This window comes from Gekko japonicus, unplaced genomic scaffold (assembly GCF_001447785.1).
Source record: "Gekko japonicus isolate JY-2015 unplaced genomic scaffold, Gekko_japonicus_V1.1 scaffold515, whole genome shotgun sequence".
In the NCBI taxonomy this organism is placed as follows: Eukaryota; Metazoa; Chordata; class Lepidosauria; order Squamata; family Gekkonidae; genus Gekko; species Gekko japonicus.
In genome coordinates this window covers 970,001-990,299 of record NW_015164680.1, presented here as the reverse complement: position 1 = coordinate 990,299, position 20,299 = coordinate 970,001, and the positions used below count along the sequence as shown (strand labels likewise).

The 20,299-nt window shown below is 40.2% G+C and overlaps 1 protein-coding gene across 1 annotated transcript in view; it reads right to left on the bottom strand.

Annotated features, from left to right (window-relative positions):
• Positions 1-3,045: 3,045 nt before the first annotated feature.
• The window catches only part of KDM7A (lysine (K)-specific demethylase 7A), a 59,505-nt gene continuing 42,251 nt past the window's right edge, over positions 3,046-20,299 (bottom strand). Inside the window, exons 10-20 of the mRNA XM_015409307.1 lie at positions 18,721-18,812; positions 18,466-18,555; positions 17,836-18,045; positions 14,076-14,200; positions 13,386-13,543; positions 11,875-11,972; positions 9,874-10,019; positions 9,550-9,755; positions 5,607-5,683; positions 4,784-5,060; positions 3,046-4,122 (exon numbers count right to left, since the gene is read on the bottom strand). Coding sequence (XP_015264793.1) covers positions 4,028-4,122; positions 4,784-5,060; positions 5,607-5,683; positions 9,550-9,755; positions 9,874-10,019; positions 11,875-11,972; positions 13,386-13,543; positions 14,076-14,200; positions 17,836-18,045; positions 18,466-18,555; positions 18,721-18,812 — 1,574 coding nt within the window. The 3' untranslated portion in view covers positions 3,046-4,027. The remainder of the gene's footprint in view (positions 4,123-4,783; positions 5,061-5,606; positions 5,684-9,549; positions 9,756-9,873; positions 10,020-11,874; positions 11,973-13,385; positions 13,544-14,075; positions 14,201-17,835; positions 18,046-18,465; positions 18,556-18,720; positions 18,813-20,299) is intronic.

Genomic DNA, 20,299 nt, shown 5'->3' with positions numbered 1-20,299 from the left:
GGAAAACGACACATCAGCAAAACACTACTACAAAACTAGTAAATATAGCAAAGACCCATCTCCCCCCCTTTTTTCCAAATGCAATGAATATTTTAAAAACGCCAAAGTATCAGCAATGTTAAACATTTCCCAGCAGAAGTGATCATTCATATTAATATAATCTCTTAAAGTGATTTCTTTCATTCCCCTTCCCAACAGCAAGAAACTATTATGGCTTCAATTTATATTCCAAGTAGAAAAGTCCTTTTCCAGGTGGGAATGCTGCCTTAGCAACAGCTGCATTCCCTCATCAGTGCTAGTCTTCTTCCCACCCAATGCTGCACGATTTACTCATTTTGTATCTTTGCCTTTTTAGAAAAAAAAAATGAACAGATGTTGCAGCTTTTCAATCCAGTTGAACTACAAACAGTAAGGCCCTTTAGATCAGTTTATATTTCTTCCACAAAATCAAAGTTGCCCTGACCTTACTTAGGTCCAGGGCCATGAACAGTTTTTAATGGTCTGGAAGTATGATGCAAGGTTTCAGAATATTATTTTTTAAGCAAAAAGACACCTTGAGATTTTTGGTGGCACAGAAATTGTGGGAGAGGCAGAGAGGCACAATCCAATTCAGTCTTGTCTATTATAGCATCAGGTTTCCTCAGTTTCCTCCAGGTTACCAAGGTTTCAGTCCTACAAAGATTTCAGTGTTTAATGACTACACATCCTGGTGAATGAAGGCAGGTTGTGTATTGTTAAATGCTTATGTGAAATTCAGTTTCTTTGATGTGACACATGACACTGTGATCTTCGCTCTATTGGTTATACCCTTTTGGAAATGATTTGAGAATGATTAAGACTATCAATGTTATTGATTGCATAGGTAGATCTACCACAGAGGTCATTTAAGGCTACTTTATAGCCTGGGTAGTAAGAAGACAAGGAGGTCACTGGAGATTAGGCCAACAGAGCCCTTAGATGATGCTGTATGTTCAAATTGTCTGGTCAAAAATAAAGTTACAAAAAACTAGAGAGATGGAATTAAATATTTGCATTTTGCCTACGTCTCTTCCCTACCTCTCTCCCAGGGAGAGAGAGTCCCTAATAATTCCACCCTACATATGAAATTCTTGGTCAGTTTTTTCTTTTCTTAAAAAATGGCTCTTCTTTGAAAAAGATTCCGTAACCTTCTGTCACATATGACTTAAACACTACTTTCCTCTCCCTCCCCCCACAAGGTGATGAAATAACAGAGGTAGGGCAGAGAGACAACCTACATGTAGAACGTTTGGTGCAGGAGGGATCTCTATCAAGCATGTTATCAACATTACACACACAGACAAGCTCTGGCCATTAGAATCTCTTCATCAAGCGACCACTTTTCAAGGCAATTTATCTGCACTTATACAGATTTAGTGTCCTTCCTCTCCTAATTCAATGATTTATTTTAGTAAAACCTTGCTGAAGTTAAAGAATATTTTCCTCAATTCCCATTTGAAACATGGGAAATCCAAAAATTGTGTATGTTGTCCTCTTTGGGGTAGGTTATAAAGAGATGTTTGCATGCTCAGGACCATGGAGAGGCAGTGGGGTGAAAGTGAGAGAAAATATTAAAACATATGGTTCTAGCCAAAATCTACCCCTCTCTCTCCTTCTGCCAATAATGGCAGAGCTATAAATTTTAGAACAGAGATACACTTAGAGAAACTAAACCAGTTTATGAGTTAGTTACTCGAGGTCCAGCAACAGAGTTCCAATTTAATCATTCTTACATGCTTCCCATTCACTGTACTTTGCCTTCAATCTAAATTTAAACAGTTTTTACACCTCTCAGAATTTGTTTGGAATATCTTAAGAAAAACTGGGGGGCAGGGATGGCTTACTAAAGATAACTGTATTAGAACCAAACCCAAGGCTTCAAAAACCAAGCACCTTAGTACTGTTTTCCCTACCTACAGCAAGGTATCATTAATCCTACTTGAAGAGGTACTGAGAACAAAACCATCCAAATATTTCAACTTAAATATACTAGAGCTTAATTAAAGACACATGAATTGTTCTGAAGATCATTTTCTTGGATCAATACTAGTCATTACAGCTGTTCTCCAAAGCACTGAGCTTTCTCTTAGTAATCTGCTCTATTTGTAATTATGCTGGCAATGTACGAATTCTCCAATATGGTTTCCAACCAGTTTTGAGCTACACTGTGATGAAAACTCTTACTCAAAACTAGCACACAGGCAAAATCTTATTATTTGATCTAGTTTTACTCCCATTTATACTCCAAATCCCTAGCCATATTTATTCAGAAGTGTCACTGATTTCAATGGGTCTTATTTCCAAGTACATAAAATTACAAACTTAAAAGTGTTTGGGTGCCATCCTGCACCCAACTGTGTACTACTAAGCCCACTGAAGTGAAGAGGACTTGAATGTTATTACCAAATGGATTAAGGACTGCCACCTTGAAACGCTTCCACAGAGCAGTTTGGCCAACTCTTTGTAACTGTAACTGCCAGGGGACCTTAACTAACATTGGTTAAAGGATGAAGGGCATTACGTACAGTCTAATACAGACATCCAAAAGTACAGGAAGCAAATACTGAATATAGAGAATAAAACTAAGCACATAAATTCTGTTCTGGGACTTCTAGATTTTATATATTTTGAGATTTAACATGGAGGCTGAGAAGTTTTTATTGTTGTTAAGAAGTCAAGCGACTGAGTAGCTTTGGCCATGCTTTAACTCTTGATCAACAGAAGAAAACAATTCCAGAGTAGTATCTCTACTATTCCCACTTTAGTACTGAGTAGCCCTCTTGCCCAAAAAAAGTAGTATAGGTGCCTCTCCTTTTCCTCCAGAGAAGAGCTTAAATATTCAATTTTATATTACAAAAATACAATTTTATCATCTAAGATATTTACATATATTTCAGAATTGGCATTTCCTACCAGATCTTTGCAAAGCATGACATAAAATAGTCATTCTGAGATTAGCAAGCTATGAAATACATTTACATATACATATGTATACACAAGAACCATTTAAGACCTTTTTGGCTGGCATATGCAATCAAGCAGTACTCTGCCACCATAACAATCTACCTCCACAAAAAGCATTTTTTAAGTGTCTACATGTACTAATTGTAGTGCTATCCTTGGTGTACAGGTACCCATGCTTTGCATGGATCATTCTCCGTGACATGAAAACAAATGGGGGGGGGGGGGGGGGAGAAGGACGTGTATGAGAGCAAAAGCACTACTGAACCTACTGGTTCAAGCTTCCCTCTGCCAGTGCTGTGCCAATTTACAGTCCATAATAAATGGCAAAGCAGGATAGGGATAAGGGGCCAGGGATGAGAGAGAAGTTGACGAAACAGGCAGAGAATGCGTACTTTAGATAAGTCCAGGAAAAAGCCAGCCAAGAGCTTATATAAATGACAGAAATTAAAGTATGATTTCATGTGCCTTAATTTAAATTAATAATGCACCACATCCATGTTTTTAAGACTATAATCTATATCAAATGCTTGTATCCAGAGTAAATCATTCATGTGGCTCCCCACTGCAAGACATACATTAAGGACAATTAAAAAAAAAAACCCTTCACATTTTTTAACATATAAAATTAAAGTCATTGCTCCCACAAAAAACGTCTTCCAAATAAATAGTTTAAAAATGAATTCAAATAGTTGCCAAGATCTGTCAAATAAATTATTGATAACCACCTTCATCCCACTCTCCTGTTCATGAATTAGCTCAGACACTATCAGCAACAAAATGATTGAGCCCTGAATAAAGAAGGACCGTCTCCCAATCCATTGTCTCTTTGAATATTCCCCTGTTTACCCAAATGGTTATTGCTGAGCAGGTGTGGCACAGTGAAAATGCAGCATTGCGTTTTTGTTCATCAGGCAGTGTTCTAATAGGATACATGCATTCTGTTTCGAGCTGAGGAATAAACAGAAGCTCCAGGCACTGTTACCCTCAATACTGGTCTGTGTGTTTAAAAAAGAGAGAGGGAGCAGCAGTGATAGCTGCTCCTACATCAAACAAAGAAGCGGGCATGGCCATTTCGGTTTAGCTTTAGAATCTTTCCAAGGCGTTGTTTGGCAGTTGCCATTCCTTTCTTTGGACGCTTGCCTGAAAAGGAAAGAGAAGGTACTTTTAAACACCACCTCAACTCAGGTTTGTTTGTTCGTCCATATTTCATTAAATCAGTTCCACAGTGATCCAACATGAGTTTCCAGGCATGATCAGTAGTCATTAGGCCACACAAGATAAGTATTTACAGTCTCTCCCCCCTTAACATATTGTAGTTATCTTTGTAGTTAACTCCACAACAACTGAGGTCCAATGTACACATTCAAATTTGAGACTGTATAATACAAAATAATAGGCTCAGCTTTTATAGAATACATTTTCATGTAATTCCTAGTAATGCTAACTACCCTGCAAGGCTTGCCACTGTTACTATATCCCATATTGCTGATTTGCACTTAAGATTAAGAGTCAATTGCCCAAAGTCATTTGTGTTAGCTGCTGAGGTATGATTTGAACTGGGCACCCCGAACCCCTGCTCTTAGCTGCTATGCCACACTAGTTTAATACTTTTGTCTTTAGTAACTCAATCACCGAGTTTTTCATATGGATAGGGACTTGTAGATTTGCGAACTGGACCCAGAGGTACTCTAAACCCACTTTCTAAATGTTTCCATCCCTTTAAACTTATTTAAGAAAATATTGGTTGGATTATTTGCAAACAGTGATCTGTGACAAACAAATACAGAAGGATTATAGCCACCTTTTGTTGCCTGATTGTTGATAGGGGGTGGATTCGATGCGGGCCGCTTGGTTGGATGAAGAGGGACAGACAATGATGTTTCGCCATATGGCCTGTCAGGGCTGAGGCTGTCATCACTGAGCCTGCATTCCCCTTGAATTAAGCTGGAGTCCCGCATACATTTACCATGTTGGAAGTTCAAACCATTACTTTGTAAATGACTCCTGTTTTCTTGAATTTTGTAAGTGGCTTCACACACACCTTCTTTCTTTGTGGATTTCTGAGTTTTGTTAATGTCCTGCAGAGGGAAGGGAAAGATTGTTAGATCCTGTACTGCAAAGCTACATAGCAATAATTACAAATTTAGGCTTCACAACAATATCAGCATTTTCTGAGGGGGGGGGGGAGTGGTCATTTTATCGATTTTGTATTTCTTATCTATAGTTTAATTACTGTCATCGAGACTTTCACTCTAGACTACATACAGCCTAAGCAGCTGATTCATGCCACTTCATACTACAAAATGACATGAAGGTTCTTGGTGCCGCTCCAGCTCTGAGGCCAAGCCAATCTGGCTACTAGCATAGGTGCCACAAAAAGATGGCAAGCAGAGAGAAGCTACAAACAGATATTCAGAAAAACCAGAAACATGGAATACAATTAATGGTTCAAATGGCAACTTTTAACAAAGAAGAATGTTTGGCTATATGACCAATCTGACAGCAAGAAAACCCAACATGGACTATTCTTAACGATTCCTACATACTTAGAGAATTTAACATATTTTGTTGGAATATGTAATTTAAGACACAGCTGCTAGTAAGTCTGGTACCCCGAAGCTTACCTGAGGATTTACTCTAGAAACTGCATGTAATGGTGTAGCTAATGTTAAAGTCCCCACTTCTTCTTTAATGTGCTTACCTGAGGAGAAAATAGTAAATTCTGAGACTCTTAAAAAAACACCCACAATAAATACGTGTTTTCAGATAAAATCTCCTCCTAGGAAAGCCTTTTTCCAGGGCAATGGGGCATTGTTACTATTCTGCTGTTTATTCATTTTCACATTTGTCCTAGTTCCTACTGCAATAAAGAGTGCCCCTCAAGGAAGTTCAACACTCTGCATGCTGAATCAACTCCTGATTAGCTCTCATGGCATTACAAAGCAAACTTTCTACTCCAGTGGCCTGCTCTCTATGTGGCTGCATTTCTTTAAACCCACTAGCACACCCAGAAGCCCACGGGCTAAATTATTTTAGGACTCCCTAACTTTCAAAGGAACTTCTGAAACCCAGATCTCCTGGTTAATATCAATGAAGCTATGAAGGAACCTTGATTCATTGGCAAAGGTGAAAGTGAAGGCAGCTTCCAAAAAATTCCAAGCAAACCATAGTCATTTGCTGCTACCAGAATAGCATGCTTTGCATCTGCACAAGAGACTTAGATTTCTCCCAATACTTTACCCTTCCCCCATAATATTATTTGAATCAGGGCAGAAATATTCTTTTTTTCACCCAGAAAAAAACCCCAAGCATTTTGGATCAATACAATTTGCCTCTGCCATCTGGATTTCTTTGTAACCATAGATATAGATGGGTGGAAAAGCTTTGAACAGATTACAGTTGAGACAACATCTGTTGTCACAGCTGTCAAGCTCCTGTGCTCCATGTTTTTGTTGAAAGCAAAAGCAAACATACTGCTCTCTCCCTGAAGTGATGAAGCAACAAGAAAGCTGTTGGGGCAAAGTACAATTCTGAGCCAGTTCTTGATTGACAACTTATGCTACCACTATTAATTCTTCTATTACATGTATAAAACTGAACTGCAACATTTCTGCCTAACGACAGAGATTTCTTTCACTGACAAACAGCTACACTGCTGTTCTCTACAACAGTGCGTTTAAGGTATACTTCTACTTGGAGTTCTCAATGTATTCAAATACCCCCTAGCCTTCAATACATTTATTTTAGTAAAATAAACTTGTTGAAGATTGGTGTACATCCTGTCCAATGAAGTGTGTGTGGAATCTGTCTCCAGCTTTGCACTGTTCCATTCACACTACGATCCTTGCACATGTAAAAGCACTGCCTAAGTCACAATCATTGCACTGTCTGGGCTAGTGGTGTGCATTCGGTTTATCGGAACTGAAAAAATACCTTACCAGTATTTTCTGGGTATTTTAAAGCCAAATGCAGATCAGAGATCTGTATTCAGCCACCGACATAGCGGACCCCGAAAAAAAGCTGATTTTTTTTGGCTTTTATTCAGGTGCATTCAGCGATACCGAGAAGCCCTCTCCTCCTCTAAGCCCCGCCATGGGGGCAGCAAGTCACACCGCCACGCTTGGAGAAGGCAGTAGGCATTTAAAGAGACTGTGGTCTCTTTAAACATCTGCTTCTCCAAGCCCTGCCGCATATGCCTTCTGAGTTCACTTGCTGAGTCTTGCCGCCACAGAAGTGGTGAAGGCATTTAAAGAGACCATAGCTTCTTTAGATGCCTTCCCCCCCTCCATTGAAAGCAATAGAGGATGGGGGCACCTTCTTTGGGCTCCCTTAGAATTAGACTGCCTGGTCCAATCTTTTTCAGACTTGGGGGGGGGGGGTTTGCCATACGCATATTGGGATTTGGGAATATTGGAAAATACAAATATTTTTCAGGTTCAATATACCCGAGCATGGAAAATACCAAGTTTTTTTGCACACCCCTAATCTAGACCACTAACAGTTCACTGCAATCAAATTTCACTTTATAAACACATCCTTAAATAATATATGTCAGATCACTGTGCTAGTTTGAACAAGTGACAAGTATGTTTATTAAATGTTTAGTTTGTTAAATGTTTATCACTTATGGAGCCCCTTATGCTTCTATACCTGCTCGCTGGTGTTAATTTGTGATGTTACAAGAGGCTGACACAATGGAAATACAGACTGACAGGGGAAAGATTTTATTCATTCTGCAGGAGAGCTAGGGAAATGATTATGGATACACTACAAGCCCTCAGTCCTAAATTTTATCTCCTGAAAATTTCAGGAAAAACAGAAGTCTTATTTTATATATTAGTGGCAGTTGGACTGGCTTTCATAAAGTATTGGAAAAATAGTAAATTCTGAAAAATGGCTAATAAAGTTATAGAACTTAGCTTGCCGTACTCAGAATAGCTATGCGCATATTAAAGCAGGATATAAAAGTTACTAAATCTAAAAAAGGTGGAAGTAGTTTAAGTATCAGAACTGCATCTCTTGTGGCATTAAAGGGAAACTTTTCCTTTGCTATCAACTCCCCTTTCCTTTATTGTTAAGAAATATGCTTTCACTGAAATCTATAGCTCTCATTGCAGTTTATCTAAAATTACTGTATTTACTACTGTAAAATCCCTTGCTATGGTAGCATGAGCATATGAAACTGGCAAACACAGTGTTCAAACAGATGTCACTAATCCCGTAAGTAGCCACAGGAAGACTCTATTCTTTTAGAAATACTCTTCTTCCATTCACTAATTTGATAATGTGGATACTAAGAATGTATTTACTTCTGATTCCCTAACTTTCTAAGCCAACTTCATATCCTGCCTTTCCATAAAACTGTAACCAGGTTTGATGGCCCCATGTGCTATCTGAAGATGATGCATCTGCCTTTGGCCTCTGAATTTGCACAAATATCGAGAGGAAATATAGATAGCTGGGACGAGTAAGCTCTGGTTGCTGAAACATGTACAGGTACATTCTCCATGGGCTTTTCTGCATGGGGTTTTTTCAGTCGGTTCTGGACCCATACTGCTTCGGTTTATCCTGATTTCCACATGCATTTTTGTCCCTTTTCACTTCATTCTTTTGTTTTTCCCCAGCTCTTTTTGAGACTACTTTTACCCCAACATTTTTCTGGAAGCCGATTTCAAGTCAGCTTTTTTGTAGTGTGTAATGTTTCTATTGGTTTTCTTCGTCCCACCCACCTCCAGACCACTTTTCAATGACAGGACTGTCATTGTCGTTAAATCACCCCTCCAAGATGAGTAATTTCAATTTTTAAAAATGGCCCTAAAATAGTGATATAATCCTATAATGTTGTAATGATAGTTTAAGCAGGTTCTCGGAATTCCCAGTTTTCATTTTTTTAAAAAAGTAAGTCTCTAGCCCCTTTTCTTGTAGAAATATGCTTTTTCCCTTATATTTCTGCGAGGGAAAGGGTTTAAAAAATGAAAGCTAAGAATTCAGACAACCTGCTTAAACTATCATTACACTACAACATTATTTCAGTATTTTAGGGCCTTAAAAAACAAAATAAGGGAGTACTGTGATGCCACAGATAACAACACCAATGATGGCAGCTCCCTCTCTTGAAAATCCTCTCTATCTAAACCACATCTGAAAGAAAATACACTGACTACGCAACTGTAAAAATACACAGGGGGGCAGATGTGCAGAACAACCCACCCAACCTGATTCCAATGCTTGTGGATCGGCTTCCAACGAAATCCGGAGTAATCAAGCATGCACAAAAGGTCTATTAAAAAGTAAACTGGAATAAATGTATGCTATAGATTCTCTTATTGATATAAAGGACACTATGAACCAAATCTATGAAGCTTGACACTTACTCTACAGGTTAAATACTCAGCATTGTGCAGGGGTTTCAGCAGGTAACCAACAAATGCAGGAATTTGCAATACAGGTATTTTCCTCAATGGGAATGCAGTGTACACCTAGCTGAGTCATGCAACACACTTTATGCATCTGTGGTTTAGATTTTTTTAGCTTAAATACAATATATATCTGTAAGAAAAGACCTACCACTTTCTGCTTTATGACTATGGGAAGACAGCTTGTCTTTATGCCGACTTTTGGGATAGCTTCTGTGTTCCTGAAGAGAGCTTTTTCTATCAGTGCAGTCTGTGCTCTGTGTGTAACCTGGTAAACAAGTGGTATAGTGCAATCCTGCCATAGAAAGCATGCCCTGAATAGCTTCTTCCTCCGTACTTGTCGAGGTAGGACATTCCCTGGGAAAACATTGAAGAATGGAACACATTCTTACAAGAAAACATTTTATATTCTTACTAAACAGAAAGTAAGGAATACAATTGGCTTGAAAAGCTCCCATTACTCTCTTTAACAGACCTTTTACTTATAGTTACATGTCTTGATGGCTTCTGTGAAGATTGATAGAGGTCACTTGTTACTTCAGATTCCTCTTTAAAATTTGAAGTTACTTCCTGTTTCTCATCTCCTGAGCTTTCTGACTCCTCTAGAGAGGAATCTTTTTGCTGGTGGGGGAAAAAAACACCTAAGCATTTCATGGGACAAACCTCAATCCCCAAACTAACCAACAGTTATTGTTTTTATTTAATGACTACCAGCTGTAACTAATAGCATACAGTGTGACTACAAAAAACAACAGAATGATAACAAATAACAAATTTGCCCTATGCAGAGTTCCTCTTTGTAAACCCCTACAAACTGAGATTTTTTTTCCCAACAGGAATATTACACTTCTAAAGATGGAAATTCAGCGTTCCATGGGCAAGCACAATAATGCCATTTTTCTAGATCTCTATGACATTACTTAGCACTTATTGACTTGCACTGACTGACAAATAGTATATTCTCTGCCTAAAATTTGATTTGAGATGGCTACTTCTCTCATTCAAGTTACCAGCTGATGTCTGGAATTAAGAAATAAATAATGGGAGGAAAACAGAGAAAAAGGAAAGGGGCTATGTAGGAAAAGCAGAAATCAAGAGAAATCAGGCCCAGAAGCACGGAATGGTCTACATTTCTCAGATCTCTGGTATATTCATTTATTCAAAACTGTAACTCACATGATACTTTACACAGCCCACTCATACTCATGACAAATACCAAAATCACAGCTGTGTACAGGTGGTACAGGAAGGTAAGGTTCTCATACAAGAAATACCATGCCAATTTAACCCCCCCACACACAGACACACAGCTGCTAGTATTTCTGTGCAAGGCACACGGAAGTTCATACCGTGAATAAAACTTTGTTGGTCTTAAAGGTGCCACTGGACTCTAAATTTGTTCTACTGCTTCAGTCCAACATGGCTGACCACCTGGCTCTGTATTTCTGTGTGTGAACTAACACAGAAACTAGGAACACAGCAAGGTCCTGGGCAAATAAGTCTAGAGGTACTTGAAAGTTCTTGGGCCCATAAAACATAGATGCGCCTAATCAGGACTGGGCCCTAACACAAAGTGAGAAAACCAATTATACATCTTCCTGCACGATGTGGGAGTGGCAGCCTTGGACTTTTATGATGTCTTTTGCTTTGCAGAAAGTGAGACTATATTACTCAGTGTAATACAGAAGAACATTAAATCAGAATTACACATTGGTAAATTAACAGTATCTTTGATAAGGGATTGACAAATCAAACTGCAATGTTCTCAGAGAGAGGTTGCTATATGAGGGAGACCCCCATCCCTCTTACTCTGACAGCATCCATGCACCCTTAAGTCCACATATTACCATTCCTTTAATAATGCTGACTAGTGTTTCAAGTAAGGGAATTATTGACTCTACAACTACAGACAGTATTGGGGAGAAAGAGAAGATACATATTTCAGAAGTGGTCAAATGGCATACAATATATATTTCTGGAATAGATGCTAAGTTAGAAAGAAACATCTTCATTTGGAAGCCAGGTCTTCAAAAGGCAAACATCAGCTAAGTAGATACTTGCTATTTCTCCTGACTTTAAGAATGAAATTAATTTTAGAAGGGTCAAGTTACAGGATAAAAGGATATCTATTCTAGGTATAAATCACCTAACCTATTTTTAAACACATAACTGACCTTGGCATTTTCTTCCATTATCTTCATTCAGATTTAGATGCATTTATATGTTCTAAAGTTTAACAACTCCTTGACCTTGACACAGAGAGTACTCCATCTTTGTGTGTTATACTTCTGAGGATGCCAGTAAGAGGTGCTGGCGAAACGTTAGGTCCTACAATGCCAAGGCCATGGCCATACAGCTCGGAAAATCTACAACTAATGAACTCCGGACATGAAAGCCTTCAACAACATATTTAACAACTCTTCTGATCGTTTCCTGTGATATTATGATAATGTACCTGCCAAACTCTAGTATTTACCTGGTTAGTGCAATCAGGCTCAGAGTCTTCTGAGTCAGAAATATCAGAGTATTCTGAGGTTCCATTCCTGAGTTCTGATTTCACACTTTCAAAGAACACTTAGGGGAAGGGAGAAGAAGAGCAACAACTTTAGGATATTTTTCACACAGTCATCATATGTGTGCCTCTTAAATTTCTTTGTCCCAAAGGACCTTCACCAGTGTCTGTGCACTGCTTTGAGCCCATCTCCACACTTGTACACACAGACATGCACACTCCAAAAAATTAAAATCTCATTCTATGCAGTCAAGCAGAATAGGAATGAAAGGCTAACAGATTACTTCCCAGTTTTAGGAAATTAATTTCTTCTTCCAAGAGACTACTGTAACTGCTAGGAACTATAATTATGCAAATCCCTACTCTGCCATGGAAGTTCACTGGGTGACCTTGGGCCAGAATACGGTACTTCACAGGGATGTTTGGAAGATAACACTGTGGTAGGAAGAATGTTGTAAGCTGCTTTTGGTCCCCACCGGATAGCCAAAGCAGGGTATAAATATCTAAATAAATATCTGCATCTCCAACGGAGCTGGCTCTGAGGCTTGGAGTCAACCCACTGATTTATAAAATACTTGTACCTATAGCTAGGACAATATAACGACGCAAGATATGCAAACATGTTAAGTCTGAGTTGGACTTTTAAAGGAACAAAGATATGGTTTAAATACTTTACCAGTTTTATCATATTTGCTGAAGAGTACTGAGAAACCCTCCCATAATCTTGTTTGGTATAGTTAATGTATGCATTAGGAAAGGTATTGCTAATGTATACATTAGGGAAACTATCTGAGCCAATTAAGTCACTCACAGCTTTATCAAGTTAGGTTTCTTAGGCTGCGGTCACATGGAGCATTAGACACGCCACAGAGACGGAAGATAGGCGGATTTTCCGGGCACGATCACATCGCAACATCTGGGAAGCGTAGAGCTCCCGTGGCGAACCCAAGGCTTCCCGCCGAAGATGCGGAGTTAAAAACTAGTACCTCCGAGGTACTAGTTTCCGGAAACCACGGGACAAGGGCTTGTGTCTGATCGCGTTTCCGGTGGTGGCATCCGGCGCCCGCCCATGTCCCTTCGCAAACAGGTTCCCCCCCCCCAAGTCTCCACAAGATGCGCACAAGCACCCAACGGCGCATGCGCACAAAGAGGAAAGCGAAAGTGCCATTTCGGCTTTAAAAAAATGACCCCGTTTGTCACGGCAGCGGCGCCTAGCCACTGCTGGTGTGATCGCGTCGCACCGCTTCTTTGCTGCGCTGCAGGATCACCGTGTGATCGCCACCCTCGTTTACCCGCTGGCGCCGAGGGAAGGACCCGTGGTGTGCCGCCGGCGCGTCTGATCGTGTAATCGCTGATCAAACTGCGCCAGGGCAATTAGCCACGCCTCCCCCCCTGCGATATCCGGCCCGTGTGACCGGGGCCTTAGTACAATAGTTCTGGATTTCTGGTTCAAGATACAGACATAGCCAACTTACTGTTCAGTGGTTTCTGGGCATCTGCACTGCCATCGGCTTCCTCTGAGTTTTGCTCTTCTGACTTAACAGTTTCTTCCTCCTTTGATTTTGTCCTGTCATCCTCATCTTCACTGTCCGCAGTGTAAAGACTTGGATCTCTAAAGGGCTGCCTCTCATGTCTGTCATAAAATAACCTGTTATAAAGGGTATCCATTTGGGCTTTTCTCCATCTCTTTTTAAAGATGTAACAGATTTTCACTTTTGTAAGTACCCTTTAGGGCAGTGACAGTAACATTTCTAACACTTTTTTCTCTACCAAGCAAAAGCTGCCAGCTATTCATTTATTAAACTGTATAAGTGAGAAGATTATTAGATCAATAATTCATTCATGTTTCTCCAGTATGAATTTGTTTACACTGTATTTTTGCTGAAGAATTTCTCAAAGATTCCGCAGCATTGTTAGTTGTTTCTTCTCCTTAATAGGAGAGTTTTAACTATTTTCAAGCAGCTGAAAACAATCCAAGTGAGCAGCACATTTTTTTTTTCCTTTGCTCCCCAATGTGTTCATCTTTCTGAGTTTGCTCATAGGACTGGATTCCTTCTATATCCCTTTCTTAACCCAGATCTGTCAATTAAATCCTAAGTGGACAAGATCTGCAGAACTGCCTAAAGCAAAAGACAAGGAGCAGAACACAGGCTGGTGTTTTATACCTAATTATTCTTCCATTTGACAGCAGAAGCCGTAAATCATTGTCCTTCGTTCGCCATTCAGGAACAGTTGAAGATGGCTGAAGAGGCTTGTTAAACCTTCCATTCAGTTTACAATTTGCTGTGTCCTGAAGCAAAAGACAAAAGCAAGACTTCACCTTTAGTAACTGGTACGTTAATAAGTTACTTCTCTGTGCAAACAGCATCAGTGTTCTTTGCTGGTTTTCAGAGGTTTCAGTGTAACTTGGCAGTAACAGAATAAATATCATACTATTAAGAGCAGTTATGGTACAGAAAGAGCAGTTTTGTGTGTACAATTTTGTTCTCTTACACAGACATAGTAAAGGTAAAGGTTCCCTTGCTTGAAAGCCAGTCGAATCCGACTCTAGGGTTGCGGTGCTCATCTCCGTTTCAAAGCCGAAGAACCAGCGCTGTCCGAAGACGTTTCCGTGGTCATGTGGCTGGCATGACTAAACACCAAGGCGCACGGAACGCTGTTACCTTCCCACCGAAGTGGTACCTATTTATCTACTTGCAATTTCTTGCTTTCGAACTGCTAGGTTGGCAGGAGCTGGAACTAGAGACGGGAGCTCACTCCGTCATGCGGCAACTCGGGTCTCGAACTGCTGAACTACTGTCCTTCCACAGCCTGCAGCTCAGCGTCTTAACCACTTGAGCCACCGCAGCTCCATACCCCCCCCCAAAATTACTATATCTCTTGACCCCTCCAAAACACTGGATTCCAGTACCATTTTCTGCACCGGGGGGGGGGGGGGACTTGGTGAACACATTCTCTATCAGCATGTTTCAATTATCCCACTTGGGTTGGCACCACAGCAACTTTTACAATGTATCTGCATAAATACTCTTGGGTTCCTGCCCTCTAGAAATAATCAGTAAAAGCAATGACAAATATCAGCAACTTGTTCCTGAAGACGTTACCCCCTACCCTTTGTGAACTAGGAACTGGATTACATGTTCTCAAACTTTGTGGGGTTTTTTAAAAGGAAATTTGACACTGTTATGTGTGCCTGAAATTTCTCAGGTATACATATCACCACCTTTAAATAGCTGACATGGTTTACGACAGGGCTCCCTAATGTGGTCCTTGTGCATGCCATGGCTCCTGCCAGTATTTCCCTTGGCACCCTCTAAGCTTGTCAGAAAGTGGGGGGCATTGTAAAGCAGGGTTGGCTATTGTCTGCCATCATTCAAGTGAAAGGGCTTTCTGCTCCAATAGCACCTGTACCCATTGGAGGATCAGGAGGACCCAGGCTTTCCTTAGTTCTCATGCGGTTGCATTCCTTCTCTTTCTCCCTTCCTCTCTACCCTGCCTTCCTTCCTTTCTTTTTATCCCCACCTCAGCAATTCTTTTGCAAATCAAGGAGGGAGGGTACTGCATTTGGCTTCACCTTTTGGGTTTGGTTCCACCTCTTGAGGTGGCCATCTTGGGGTGGTACTCACCACTCCCTTTCAAAATTCAAAAGGTGCTCACAGACTGAAAGCGATTGGGGGTCCCTGCTTTACAATCTCCACCACATGAAGTTCTTCACATAAGGTTCTCTGCTGTGCTGCCTCAGAGAACAAGAGGAAACAATCCCATACAGGAGGTTCCAAATACCAATAACGTGGGTTTTTCCAGGAAAATTAGAACACAAATATTTCTGGAAAATTATCCAATGTCCTAAATAAAATGTGATCTGACACAGCACATTTACATTGATTTAGAGAACAAATTTTAAAAGTATCCCAAGTTAATTTTATGTCCCAATGGCAACAAATATTTGAACTACGATATCTAACTTGGGGGGGAGGGGCGATCACAAATCAGGTATGGTTTAAATGTTATCAAATTCAAAGCTTTATGTAGAAATTAATTTTGAGTAGTGTCTGTAAAAAAATAAAGATCATTTATCATGTTTGGTTAAGAAACAAATGAAGGCAATGAAAACTGTTTGGCATACAGTTAGCACATCTGAAGAACTGTGCATGATATGCCAGTTCTATTTCAACAAAATGTAACATTCCTTCACAGTGATCACTGCAGCACCTCGTTTCAGACCCCATGCCATTACTGGCATTATTTGTTAGTTCCATCTCAGACTGGAGATTACAATATCACTTCCACAATGCGAGAGGACACACAAATAAGGATTTTAGCTCCGGTTCTGATTTGTGCAGCCAATCAAGTGAATTCATTTTTTTTTTTTAATGTGGATTATTATATTTGTTTGTGGTTTTATCTGCCCATCCTCAGTTTACAAGTCAATAAAACATGCATGCATATTCTTAAGCAATTCCTAGAAATAATAATCTGAAAACATCAGTTACAATTTTGAAACCGCCAAACTTGCCTAATATTATAGTGGCCACGCACTACATTATTATCAATTTTTCTTTTTTTAATTGAATATTTACTATGTATTGACAAAGCACTGGAAAGTCTTCCCTTTCAGAAGATGCTCTACCCTGTATCTCTGCCAAGCACAGAAATTGGGATAATTCTGAAATTTGGAAGTGAATTTCATAAAGCTTTACTAGCACCAGTGTACCCATTTCACTCCTCCAAGCCTAGCCCTTCTAATTATCTCACTCAGTCTAAAACATCTCAGGTAGTTTTCAGCATAATAATATACCAGCAATGCAGTGAAATATCAAACTGCAAGAGCATGCAAAATATACTAAAGCATCATCAGAACCAAAACCAATCCCATGCTCAAACCACCCTACATGCTAGTAGACCTTGCCAAATGTCATAACTTTGCATAATTCCTCCAATCTGTACTAGCAGTATCCACTGACAAAAGGCAGCGACAGGGAAATGCAGAGTAGAAAGGAGGTAGGAGCTAACAGGTTTAGAGCACTGTCTAGTCTGGCCCTTCAGTTCCCAAACTCACTCATTTTATGTTTTTTACGTTTTTTCTGTATTATCAACTTTCCTTGGACCCATGTGCCTGTAGAACTTCCTTTCCTACTATGTACAGTAGCTTTGCTCATCTATGCAAAACCGTCTGAGAGTGCCACCCTGCAAACAAGTTTAAGATCTGCAACGACATTCGCTGTTCTGCCTCCCATCTTGCTGGATGGCCTGCCTGAGGAGATCAAGAAGGCCCCCACAATTCTATCATTTCACAGAATGCACAGAACAGAAATGTTCAGGTGGGTCGTTTTATAAAGGGAGTTGACCTGCAGCATAACAGATGATGCTTTTATAAGGGGATAAATCTATTGCAACGTTTATTGTATGCACCACCTTGCTTTTACTGGATTGTCTACCACCTTTGTGACTTATTTTCTGCATTACGATATATCGCGCCCGTAACCATTTTTTGTTTGCATTGTTTTCTAATTCTGTAACCCTGTTGCATTGTTTATTGGATGTCTTCTGCCATCTGATAGGGTTGTCAGCTTCCAGATGGTCACTCAAGAGCTCCTGGGATGACAACTGATCTCCGGGAGAAAGATCAGTTCACCGGGAGAAAACGGCCACTGTGCAATACCCCACTGAAGGCCCTCCCTTCCTTAAACCCTGCCCTCTTCAGGATCCATCCCCAAAAACTCCAGGTACTTCCTAACCCAGGGCTGACAACCCTATGTCTGATTCCATTTTAAAAAATACTTTGTAATACACCTTGAGCCTCAGCAATAAAGGAAGGCTATAAATGAAACAAAACAAAATAGAAACTCCGCATAGTTGGTATGGCCTCTCAACTGCATATTTAAATTATTCTGGTTGTGCTTCCTTTCTTTAAAAAATACTTGCCTCTTCCCACGGGGACATCTCTAGTCTTTTGAGCACTTCCCTTGTGTGGAGTTCCAGAATGTCCAAATTAGAAGGCGTTTTGACAGCATGGTCTCGTAGCTTCCTTGCTTTTCGTCTGGAATGATGAGTGGAGGCTGATTCATTTGAGGACCGTGAAACTTGGCACACACCAAGAATTCCCTGAGCTTTCACTGGTTTGCTGTTCTCTTCCTTTAAATCAAAAGAGAGTTGTTCAGATCAGCCTGATCATTCCACATAATTGTAACAAAGATTTGATTTCAAATTAACTGTGTCATCGATTACGTAGCCTGCCAGTTTGAATACAGTTATTCTATCTAGTCCCTGTGTGGTCTAGCACAATGATAGTTCATGGAACTATGCATACTACTGAAATCAAGGTGAGAGGCAACTCTATGCTTCTACTAAAGGCCAAAATCATATTCAGATTTCGAAATTTGATTCACATATCTTTTTCTCCCGGTTTCTTTTATCATTACCCCATAAGCAGTATAGGTTTTGTAGTTGTAGCAGTACCCCATAAGTGTACAGATTGAAAACTTAATTTCCCTCTTGAGAGTTTTGGCACTTAAAAAAAAAAAAAGCCCTGATCAGAAAAGGTTTTATTCTTACCTCTACAGAACGAATCACTTTAGAAAGTTCTTTTATGAGTTGCCCTGGTCTAACGTTGTCTGGAATTTCAAAGGCATGTTCTGTTACCAGCTGTAAGCAAAATGTGAAAAACAATTAGTGATATTTCCCTTAAACATAAACAAAAACAGCATATTTCTATATGGAAACTATAAAGTGGAGCTGCTTTTTGGAAGGCTCTCCTATCAGTGATGTAAAACAAAACCTTCATTAGTGTAATTATATATTCAAACTTACATCTTTTTTCATCCATAACTTTAAAGCAGTAAGTAAAGCTTTTACTCCTTGCACCAAGAAGATTTGGGGCTGAAAACCATCTTCTCTCAATTCTATAAGGAAAACAACCTATAGATTAGATAAATTCTTGTTTACGTTGGCATTAATAAACTGATTTACCTCTGGACTTTTAAACCTGTCAGAGGCAACCCAAGCATTCACACTTAAGATGAGCATCAAGTTCCAAGAAAGCTTGCTTCTACAAAGGTCCTCAGTGAACACTTGCACGCAGTCAGTGAGAGAGCTCTGCAAAATCTGCAGTAATTTTGCAATGCAAAAAGTGTTAGTTCAGTTCAAAGACTTAAGAAGAGAAGGGACTAGAAAGTCACCAAGCTCAACCACTGTCGCAGAACAAGATCCTCTGCATGCAGCTCTCCACAGATTCACTCCACAGGCTGTGTGTGTCACACACAAGGGCACAATTACCAAGAGTGCAGAGCAAGTAGCACCAGACAACTGGGCTACAATTTCTGCTTGAGAAAAATCACTTTCCAGGCCTGAATCAATAGCCAGGGAGAACTGAGGCATGAAGTTCACAAAAATCCCCAGAACCAAAAGTGTAGTGGAATACAAGCTACATTTCTTTCAACTTGAGGGCAATCCATGCCTCTTGAGGAAGAAAAACGACTGCTACCCAAGTTTTTTTAAATTATCACCCATATAGATAAAAATGGTAGGGTTGCCAAGTGGATCTTCGCTGGGAGCGGGGGGCTCCCGGCTGGCGTCTGTTGCGCCCACACGCCGCACGCACGTCACCCGGAAGTGACAGGAGGACGCCAGGCACCATAGAGCTTTCCCTTGGATGGCCTTGGCCCTGCCCCCAGCGTGCCTGGCGTCCTCCCGTCACTTCCAGGTGACGCGCACATCGGGGCGGAGTTCCCCCTGGGGCCCGATCCGGCGGTGCCAGGGAACGGGCCTCTGGGGCGGGGGTTTCCCCACCCCCCAGGGGGACTTGGGATCCCTAGCATAGAGTAAGAGCTAAGAGACCAACACTATGCTTTAAAACAAACATCAAAGCATAAAGACATCAAAGTCTGAGAGGAAAACTCATTGAGAACTGAGCTCTCTAACCCGGTAGCAAAAATTAAGGTACATGTGATTAACTAGCACAGGGTGCATCAACTTGTATTTTTTGTCAAGTATTGGGTATATTTGCACTTTTGCTTATAGAGAATTAAGGCATATGTAACTTTTAAATTCCATAAATATGTAAAATATTGCAATTTTATATGATGTGAGTCATAAATGAAGCATTTTATGTTGTTAAAGCAGTAAAATTAGTTTAGATTTGATAAGGTAGTAGCTATTGCATATAGGTCATTTCCCCCCCAAATTCCACTTTTTCCTGGGAGGGGGGGAATTGGAAAAAATGTTGTCCCCCCCCCCTATAGTTTCAAGATTTCCAGAAATTTTACATCTCTAGTCATAACTGGAAATCTAAACAAAACTCATTAAATAGTATAGTTTTATTAGGGCTGCCAAGTGAAATGTTCTTACCGGCGGGGGGGGGGTGCCGGGGGCCCGGGCAGTGTCTCACACC